The 11,395-nt window shown below is 24.6% G+C and overlaps 2 protein-coding genes across 2 annotated transcripts; both read right to left on the bottom strand.

Moving 5' to 3' along the window:
- Nucleotides 1-374: 374 nt before the first annotated feature.
- Phum_PHUM455040 (nicotinate phosphoribosyltransferase, putative) lies at nt 375-7,061 on the bottom strand (the record flags this gene model as incomplete). Its single annotated transcript, XM_002429839.1, has 11 exons — nt 375-452; nt 1,347-1,475; nt 1,539-1,675; nt 1,751-2,019; nt 2,092-2,232; nt 3,798-3,991; nt 4,075-4,193; nt 5,079-5,206; nt 5,297-5,507; nt 5,607-5,777; nt 6,947-7,061. 11 exons carry the CDS (start codon nt 7,059-7,061, stop codon nt 375-377), a joined length of 1,692 nt encoding a protein of 563 aa, XP_002429884.1.
- Nucleotides 7,062-9,225: 2,164 nt separating this feature from the next.
- On the bottom strand, nt 9,226-11,363 carry Phum_PHUM455030 (zinc finger protein, putative; the record flags this gene model as incomplete). Its single annotated transcript, XM_002429838.1, has 7 exons — nt 9,226-9,381; nt 9,447-9,636; nt 9,710-9,904; nt 9,972-10,184; nt 10,265-10,527; nt 10,589-10,750; nt 10,824-11,363. The coding sequence occupies 7 exons, from the start codon at nt 11,361-11,363 to the stop codon at nt 9,226-9,228; spliced, it is 1,719 nt and encodes a 572-aa protein (XP_002429883.1).
- Between the last annotated feature and the right edge of the window lie 32 nt (nt 11,364-11,395).

Below are 11,395 nucleotides of genomic sequence, written 5' to 3'. Positions count from 1 at the left end.
TTTAATAACTTTATAATTTGAAATAGAAAAAACCAAAAACGATATTTTTATTTAAATAATTAGCGCCAAAAACAACAAAACTCAATTCTTTAAATCATTAAAATTACATTGCATATTTTAAAAAAATACAAGAAATATTTTCCTTTTTTTTTTTTATATATTTATTAATACATAGCTAATAAAATACATATACTATTTACACAAAATATTCATTGTAAAAATATTACACAAAATATATTATAATAATAATAATAATAATTATCCATTGAAATAATAAATATTTCCAGTCTATTTACACAAAGTTCCCTTTTTTAAGTATTATTATTATTACTTATTATTTTTATTGAGAGCACGATTTGTGCAAAAATTTAACCTCAAGAAAGTTCTCCTATGGGTGCATTTTGAAGCCATAAATCATGTATAAAATTATAAAGCTCATCGCTTACGGCAACCTATAAACAAAATAAATTGAATAAAAAACTTTTACAAATCCAAATTTCACTTACTAAACCTCTCATCATTTATTAAATGTTTTTTTTTTATTTTAAAATCAACATTATAATTTTAAATAATAATAATAATTATAATCATTATCATAATAAGGTAGGTAATCAATTAAAATATGTTAAATACAAAAAGCGGTGAAATCAATTTATTTTAATTCATGCCTTCATCCCCAGCACACATTATTTTCAAAAAAGGGGAGTTTTCAATGGGGTGGGGGGTGAGAGGACAGGTTAAACCCAGGTCTAGTTAGACAAGATGGATTGATGACAAAAATTGTTTTTTTTTTTTTTTTTTTTGATCGATTTGTTGTGTGTGTGTGTGAACCTGAATGATAAAATTCGCATGTGATAAAAAAAAAAAAATTCTTATTCAACATCTTATTTTTATTGTTTCCCCCTTTGTTTATGGAGATCCCCGTCTCACAACAACAACAAAAAACTTACCCTCCCCGTCAAAAACATATTTTTTATTGATTTTCTATAAGTAGTCTTGATGTGATTGGTGCTCGATAGTGCACTACTGAAAACCTGTAGGTATGTAAACGTATATAATGTTGAAAACACAATTCATTTCTTCTCACATTAACTAAAAATAAAGCTAACAAATGTCCTCGAAAACAAAAAAAAAAAAAATGGCGATAAGTATAATTACAACGGGTTTTTTTTACTCTTTTCGAAACGGGAATATTATTATTATTATGATCGCAAAAATGATTACAAAATAATTTATATATATACATATCCCGCCACAAAATTATTTTAATACAACCCCAGGGACTCTTTCTCTTTCTCTCTCTCACAACAGCTTTTTATTATTATTTAAAAAGTAAATGAAATTACCTTGTAAGGTGTCGGATTTAAATTACGCTTGTGATCGTTTCGAAGTGTTTCTAAACAGGTTTGAACTCTGTGCCTGACCTCTTCTAAACCTGGCAACGGATGAGTTATACGTCCATTACTCCACCAAACCTTTTCAAAAGAAATTTAATATAAATTATTGGTAAAAACCGGAGACAAATAAAAAAAAGGTACCTTATAGAGTGGCTCGACTCTTGCAGGAATCACATAAGCTCTTTTCGATTCTTGAAAAGGATGACGACATAATACTTTCTTGCCAACTTGAGGAGGTTTCTCGTCTGCTTTTTGCATCAAGTCGATTAACGCGTGACCTAAAATAAAAATTTATACATCATCATTTAAGGTGCATCGTTTAAAAAGGTTCACGTAAGACGAGTCACACTCACCATCAGATCCGTATAACCTGTAGGCAGTTTTTTTTCCAGGCATCGTTATTTTTCCCATATCCTGCGAGAGTTTTATCCTCGGTCTCCCATTGATTTCAACCATTTTATACACGCAACCCAATGCCGGTTGTCGTTGACACGTGACTAAATGAGTACCTATTCCAAAGCAGTCGATTTTATGACTTTGCTCGTTAAGGCTTAATATTGTTTCTTCGTTAATGTCATTCGAAGCGACTATTGTTAATTTTCCAAACCACGGTATTTGATACCTGTCGTACAAATATTTTCTTTTTTATTTCGTTCAACTTATGCTTAATATTAATTTTAACAAAAAACTTTACTTTTTAGCTATCGTTTCAAACATTTCTCTAGCTTTGTTTGACAAATAAGCTAAATCTCCGCTATCTATCCTGATTCCAACGGCTTGATATCCGAGATCATTTAAAGCTAATGCCACGGCACAAAAATTAATTAATCCGCTTCTGTAAAAAGAAAAGAAAAAAAAAGCTATATTACAATTTATCTTGAACTACTTATCCAGGTATTGTTTTATCATTTGGTTTTTTTTTTTTTTTTTTTTTTTAACTCCAGGCATTTAAAATGTGCATTTTGTCAGTAAAATAATTCAATTTTAAAAAAAAAAAAAAATTTTAAGTAATAGTTTTAGTTACTAAACTTGAATTAATATTTTTTTGTGGGGGTGTTGGGTTGGGTTGGGTTATTTGCTTGTTAACTGGAACTCCATAACAGTAACAAAAACTTTGTCCTTTTCAACCAAATCAGGGATGGTCTTTAAATTTCAATTTTTACTACATTTCATTAGTTTGAAAATTAAGCTAAAAAAATGCATGCTTTGTAATAATTATAAGTAAATTTAATTTAGCAAAAAAAAAAAAATCATCATCTAATTTGATGCACAAATTACTACTAACACGACATTCTATTGTTGTAAATTTAAAAAGTTTATTTTTTTTATTTTTTTTGTTGCAAAAATCGTACCAACCGGTACCAACAACTGGAGTTTTTTTTTTTTAAAAAAAAAATATTGATTTTTTTTTATATTATGAATCAAATAAAAAAAAAAAAAAAAAAACTTTTTAAATTTATAATTAAATTAATTAAAAAAAAAAAATATTGCCAGATCCGATAGTGAGAAATGATAAATGAATAAAAAAAATTATAATATTTCGAAATTTTATAAATAATTAAAATAATAATAATAATAATAATAAACATCTACAACACATTTTTTTTTTTACTAAAAATTGATTAAATTTTTTAGTGTGTTAGTCATGAATTACTGAGATTATAGTTAATTTATGTTAGAAACACGTTAAAAATATAATTAAAATAAAATAAAATAAATATTAATAATAAATTGTAATTAAATTTTATTAAATAAAATTAAATAACTATTTTTTTTTTTTTGTAATGTTAGATTTATAGAATTCTAAAACAATTAATCTGATTAGTTTAGAAAAAATAATCGATTAGTATTTTTAAAAGAAAATAAGAAAAACCTAATCGCATGCTTTAATTACTAATAAAATCCAAAAAAAAAAAAAAAAAACCGATTAAGAGGATTAATAAGTAAAATTTAACTGTTAATAATTTTTTTTATTAAATTTCCTATTAATATTTTCGTGATGTAGATGCTTAAAAAAAAAAAAAAAAAAAAAAAACCTAATCAAAAAAAATAAACTGTGCCAACATCTCACTAAAGGTGCTGTAGGGCTGATAAGATCGACTCTTTGCAATGAACTAAACAAAACATAATAATGATGATTATGATTATGATTAAATTTTAATAAAATTAAAAATTATTAAAAAAAAAATTTTTTTTTACCCGACGCATGATTGAAAAAAAAAAAAAATTTTTCATTTTGTCTTTTGTCTCGTCGGTGTGCTTTATATATATATAAAACTACACACTTTGTGTGCTTTGTGAATAATATATATATATATATATATATATATATATATATATATATATATATATATGTTATGATATGATTTGCAAAGAGTCAAACTAAGCCCCAAATGGTACCTCTTGACATCATACGTGTCGACAAGCGCCATAAATCCATGTGGAAAAGCAATTGCAAATGATATTAAGGCCGCCAATTCGCCATCGCTCGCTTCTTCGTTTAGTACTCCGAGAAAATTACAAATTTTTATTCTCCAATTTTTCGACAATTCCACCAAGTCTCTTTCTTCGCCGGTTTTTTGGCATAACAAAGTCTATCGAAAATAAACCATAAGTCAAAAATTAATAAATAAATTAACCCCCCAACCCACCCCACCCGGGTATTAACCAATCGAACCTTTTTTCTCAAATCTCGAACGTCGATGAATGAAGTTATGTATGAATGAGCATGAGTTCCACGTACAGGAATGTTAAACATTTTCCCAGCTAAAACGTTACTCGTTCCATCGAATCCTCCTACAAATAATAATAATAATAATTAAAATATTAATCACCGTTATGTTTCATATATTATTTTGGGGGGGGGGCGGCATGCAACGATATCAAATTAATTTCTGTTAAAAAAAATATATCTCAACACCGATTTTTATTATTTTTGCCCAGTCGAGTTTTCTTTTTATCATCATCATTATCATAATCACTTTCTTGCTTTTATCATTATTATTATTATTATTATTACGAAAAGTTTTACTTTTGTAAGTTTAAACACGAACTCGATGTAATTTTTTTTTTTTTTTATTTGAAAATTCGAATCAAGTCATGCTATTTTAAAATTTCAACTCTGATGATAAGGTAAAAAAAAAAAAAAAAAAAATTTTCCTCCCTTGAATTTTTTTTTTTAAATTGGGTCCCATTCCCCTGGTACCGAAAGTAACCCTTTTCATTTTAACCAGAACCAAAAAAAAAAAAAAAAAAAGAAAAAAAGAAAAAGGAAAATGGGAATTTGAAAACGATTTGAATGGCAAATTCATGTAAATTTTAAACGAATTAAAAATTTTTTTTTTTTTTTTTTTATATATTGACAATGCCTTCTCCTTGAAACGACTGCATAATAATAATAATAATAATAATAATAATCGAATGTTTTTTTTTTTTTTTTTTTTTTAAATTCAAAGTTTCAATTCGATTAAAAAAAATTATATCCGACATATTAGACACTTAATCACACGTATTTAAAAATTATTAAAAAAAAACTCGTTATGCTAACACAACACCTTTGGATTACACCTCAAGGTAAAAAAAAAAAAAAATTTGTCTTGGACAATTTGTAGCCGAGCGATGATGATAATATCGGGGGCAAACCATTGAAAAGTTTTTAATAATAATAATAATAATAATTACCTATGTAAGCATATCTCGAAGCTGATAATCCTCCATCGGGACCTTGAGCACGTCTAAGGCCAAATTCTAATAATGATATATTTTTTCCAGCAGCAATGCGGTATCTGGCAGCGTTTGTCGCCATAAGGCTATTAAAAAAAATTAAATAATAATGATAATAAATATTAAATGAAAACAAGTTGAAAATACATTAAAGTTATTTTGATGAACGTGTGTACCTTGCAAAGTTGACTAGGGTTAAAAGTGTCGTTTCCAAAAGTTGAACAATTATTAAGGGTCCTTCAATCATTATGAGTGGTACTCTCGGGAAAACTATCGAACCTTCATCTATGGCGTGTAGGGTAACGGGAGCAGCTGTGAGTCCTCTTAAAAATACATAAAATTCTGGATCGATGGTCGAGGGTAAGGCTCCTTTAAGGTACTCGATATCTGAAATTTGTGTTTTATTATTATTATTAATTTTTATCTACTTGTTCAATGTCAAAATTAAATTAAATTTTTTTTTTATTTATATTTTTATATACTCACCGCTTTCTGAATACTGAAAATTTTCCAAAAATTTTAAAACTTCTTCTAAACCCGCGAAAACTGTGAATTCTCCTTGAAAAGGATTTGCACGAAAAAAAAGATCAAATACAGCTTGATCATACCTTTTCCCAGATTTCCAATATGCATAAGCCATTGTAATCTGATAAAGATCTGAAAATGAAAATAAAAAAATACATTTAATAATAATAATAATAATATACATTTTGACTTTCATATTGAAAAAAAATGTCTATATCGGGTATTATATGCAAATCATAATTATTTACATTCGATAAGTTACTTCAAATATACATTTATTTATGAATCATTCGAATCAAAAGCCTAATGAAAATTTAATTTATTTCATTGAAATTTTTCATTAGAAAAATACAAAAAAAAAAACTTAATTTAATCTTAATTATACTTAATTTGACTGAAAAAAAAAAAAATTTTTATATTTTTTATAGAGCAAGAAGCAAATAAATAAAAAAAAATGGAAAGATAAGAATTCACGAGTATTATTGTACGATATTCACATAAATTATTATCAGGGTCAAAGTTGGATACATTAGTGTGATAAACAAGTTTACTGTGTGCTTATTTTGATTGAAAGCTACATTATCATGGTAAAATAAAAAATTTTGAAAAATTTTTTTTAATAATCGTACATTAATAATTTTTATGTTTTACATTTAAGCACAATATAACATATATAAATTTTTTTATACATATGTACGAGTCAGGCATGAAAGATTCAGTTTCTATAAGATTTTTAATCCTACTCCATCGTTCATAAATTGTACACTTTAAGCAATAGCAGTAATTACTAGTAATAAAATATTAAAGTTTTATTTATTAATATTTTTTAAACTTTAAGTAAAAAAGAACCTACTTCTAATAAATGTTAATAAAACATTAATGCCATATAATAGAAAAATTTTTTCAATTAAAATGCATTAAAAGTTTACACAAAAACAATTTATCATGTTCCAGCATGTATTTTCATATAATAACAACACAACTTTGGTGTTGGAAATTTGTCATTTTTTTTTTTAAAAATAGTTAAATTCAATATTAAAGTAAAGTAAAAAGAGAAAATTATGCAATACCTAGTTATTATTTACAAAAGAATTAATTAAAATTTTATTTAGTTTGAATATTATACCATAATAAAAAGTAAAAAATAAACAAATTTCATTTTTTGATAATAAACACTTATCTTTCAACAATCAGAAAAATTTGATTTTTTGTAAATAAAATTTTTTTTAATAATAAAGTCTATAATATTGCATAATTCATAATAATAATAAAATATACTATTAAAAAAAAAAAAAACATACCTGTAAGTAATGGTTGAACTATTCCACTTTGACCATTTAAATTTGCTTTAATTTTTTTAGATTTCATAGGAAAATTACCCGTAGGACTTTTCTCTTGATTGACCGGCGAATTCATATTTAATTAATTTTACAATGGTATTATATAAATAAAATTTAAGGAAACTAAAATAAGGTACTCGTTTACGGTTAAAGAGATTCAACGGACTTGAAAACATTTAACCTTTGCTCTTCATTTTATTGTGACAGAAGAAAAAAAAAAAAAAATTTATACTTTTTTTAAGTATCAAGGCATTTATATTCGTTAACAAAACACTTATCTTTGTTCACGATTCAGATATAACTGAAAACTAACCCATTTTGTTGGATTACACATTAAATAAATTGTGACTACTTCTCCCTCCATATTGATTGTAGAGGTCAAATCACATGTGCAAACATGCGCATCAATTCGTAACAAGTGGTGCCAACCTAAAGTAGGGGAAATTTATCGCCGAAATAATAATTTTAATTATACGAAATTAAAATTGTTTACAATTGTAAAATATGAATTTTAATATGTTATAAAAACCAACTTTTACCTAAATAAATTTATTTAAAACGATAGATTAATAAAAAAATAAATAAATAAAATTACAGTCCGTTAAAATTACCATAATTAATTATTCTGCAATAAATAAATAAATAAAAAATAGAGAATTATTGACTAACGTTAAATTAGTCACAATTTTTTCCCTTGTAAATTATTATTATTATTTTTTTTTAATAAATTATTTAAACACAATAATATTATAATTATAAAGAAAAAAATGAAAATAAAAATGTTTTTGTATGCATTAATCATTAAATCCTCATAAAAAAAAATAAAAACACGCAAAAGTTTTCGTTACAAGTAATAAAATAATAAAAAAAAAAAAGAGTTAATTTATTAACAGAAAAATTATTTTTTTTTTTTACTAATATTATTATTTTTGATCAAATTATACAAAATTTTATACAATCATCTAATAAGAAACATTTTAATCAAATAAAATATAAAAAAATTTATTAATTTATATATATATATATATATATATATATATATATATATATATATATATATATATATATATATATATATATATATATATATATTAATAATGTCAGAAATCCCGTTAAATAGGATTGCTTGACGCTTTTATTAATATTATAGAGAAAAATATTTACTTCTTTTTTAAAATTATTATTATTATTAAGGTGCACTTTTTATGTTTTTTAATTTAATAATAATAATAATAATAATAATAAATGTAAAATTTATTATAATGACTATATCAAAACAAAATTTTAATATTTTCATTAATAATAAATTATATTTAAAATAAATAAATTACTTAATTAATCGAAATCTTAATAAATACTCGGTAAAAAAATAAATAAATAAATAAAAAAACAATTTAAACTTATAAATAAATAAAAAATTATGTACAAAACACGACTGCAACAATAAAATTAAAAATTATTAAAAAAAAATTTTTAAATAACCGACTAAAATCATAAAAGTACAAATTTTTATTTTTCTATTGTAAAAATCTCACGGTAAAATTTAAAATTTAAATTTGAAACATATATTATTATTATTATTATTATTATTGATTAATAATAAAATATAAAAATATTAATATTTAATTAATTAATTAGAGTGTTGAGGCAATTAACAAAATTTTTGTGCTTTCATAGAAAAAAAAAAATTAAAAATGTTATTATTTTACACTTTCTAAATATTAAATATACAAATTTAAATACATTTTGCAATAATAATAATAATAATAATGATGATGAGAAAAAAATAAAAAGTTACATGACAAGTAAAAATTAATAAAAAAAAAAAAAAAGAAAATTTTAATAATTAATTATTTATTTTTTATTGAGCTATGGTTAAAAAAAATTTAAATTTAAATCGAATCACAGTTTATTTAAATTTAATTTAAATTTATTTTTGTATTAAGTACATAAAATATATTAAATATTTTTTTTGGTAATAATATTCGATTGCACGATAAACATTGTGTTAAAAATTTTTCATATTTAAAATGAGAGAGAGAGAGAAATAAAATTAATAAATTTTTTTTTACTTGGTGTTAAAAAAAAAAGAATAAAATTTAAAGCTTATTTAATAAATTATTACTTTTCACTATTTATTAAAAATTATTAATTAAAGTTCATGTGAAAATTATTATTAAATTATTATTATTTTTTTTTTCAGTCTTTTATTAATATTTATTTTCACATAAAATCCAGAATTAACCCATTATTTCGGCTGCTCTTTCTTTATCACGTTCAACTTCTAACGGATGCATACGTTTTCTATGTGAAAAACAATTTCCAGAACTAGCAAATGCTTTTGGACAATATGGACACTGATATGGACGAGCACCGGTATGTTGATTGATATGAAACTAATTTTTTTTTTGGAAAATTAACATCAACTCGTGAAAATAAAAGAAAATTTCTATTAATTTACCTTTAAATCTTGATTTCTTTTAAATGTTTTACTGCATAACGGACATTTATGAGGTCTCAAATCAGAATGAGTTATACTATGAGCTCTAAGGGTTGAATTCGTTGGATAAACTCTACCACAAACCGGACACGGAAATTGTACTCCACCGTGATAATCTTTATGTCTAAATAAGTTTGCCGCAGTTTTAAATCTAATCAAAAAAAAAATTATTATTAGTCTTTTTGAGAATAGTTAAAATGAAAATGAAAATAATTTTCTTACACTCTTCCACATATATCACAACGTATTTTCCTTTCGGCCTATGAGTTTCCAAATGTACTTTTAAATTACCTTTCGTTGAAATTTTCTTACCACAAATGGGACAAACGTATTTTAATAAATGTGGATTTTCCGATGGATGAGCCGTGTGCAAGACGCCATTCGATGAATATACCTGACTACCTTCCAAATCGATATTTCTAAATTAAAAAAAGAAAAATGATTTTTTTTTCCGTTAATCACAGGATTCACATTCATAATACTTACTTCGGTATCATACTTCCGCCATTAGATTGAGATTTTCTAGATTTAGGTAAATGAGACCATAAATGATTTTGCAATCCGATGTCGGTTATAAATGAACGAGGACAAAGTGTACATTTATAAGGTTTACCTAATTTTAAACTCGCAATGACGGGATTCATTTTTTGTTGAAGTCTTGTCATGACCAATGGCCGACCATCACCTCCCCCCGATTTACTGTTAAAAAAAAAAAAAAAAAAAATGTACGAAAAATAAAATGAAAAAAATTATTTATTAATGCTGTTTTGTTTACCAACCATTTATCCGTTTCTTTTTTTTCACTTTCAGATAAATTTTGTATTTTTGTATTTATTATTAATCCATTTTCGCTATTACTATTACTATTTACGCTACTGTCAACCGTTAAACTATCCTGACCATCTTGAGAATCTTGTTCGATTTCGTTACCACTTTGACTAGCGTTTGAAAAATATAATGTCGGATCGACTTTAACTTCCATTTCCGTTATTTCGATATCTGAATTTTCATCCGGTTCGCTTTCTTGATCCGTTTCCGAATCCTATTTATAAAAACAATTGTTCACTCTGTTGTTAAATTAAAAAAGAAATATTTTCACTTACCATTTCATCTTTTATTATTTGATTTAATCTATCTTCTGCTATTTCTTCTGCTATGTCTTCATCCTCTTGATCATCGGCGGGTTCTTGTTTTATTTTAGTATCTTCTTCTTTTACTTTCATTAAATAATCGTGATCTATGTCCAAAGGCATTTGTTGTTTACCCTGTTTATGAAAAATCAATATTAAAATGATCGTTATTTAGTTTAAGAAAAAAGTCACGTGATGTACTACGTACCTTAAGTAACAAACAATGAAGAAGACTAGGATTTGGTTTTTCTTCATCTTGGATAACAAGACGATCGCTGTCGCTGGTATCAGCTTCATTTTCATCATCATCATCATCATCATCATCATCCGTCATCGATTGTTTCCGGTCTTTGACTTTAACAGAACCGTTAATAATAATTTTATTTTTTTTTCTCGTTATTTTATGTTCATTTTTTTTATTAAAATTTCTCTCGTCGGTTAAATTATTTTCCGTTGTAATATCATCATCTAATTTGACTTCGGTGGTGTTTACGTCACTACCGACAATTTCAACGGCCACATCTAAATTCATTTCAATATTTTCATCATCTAAATCGGATTTAAGTTTTGATTTCCAACCGGAAATGAAATTTTCTTTATAATTTTCATCGTTTATCACAACGGATTTATTATTACATTCTTTAACGGCTTCCTTATTAATATCATCTAAACTTTTTATTTTTATTTTTGGCTTTTCTTGTTTCGTCGCTAAAAGCATTCGAAATTTTTCTTGCATTTCGGCCGCCATTTTAGCAAATCTGTGAATGTTTTCCAATTTTT

Source organism: Pediculus humanus, genomic scaffold (genome assembly GCF_000006295.1).
Source record: "Pediculus humanus corporis 1103172108228 genomic scaffold, whole genome shotgun sequence".
Lineage (NCBI taxonomy): Eukaryota > Metazoa > Arthropoda > Insecta > Psocodea > Pediculidae > Pediculus > Pediculus humanus.
Note: the sequence above shows the minus strand (reverse complement) of the source record. Positions and strands in the feature narration are given on the sequence as shown.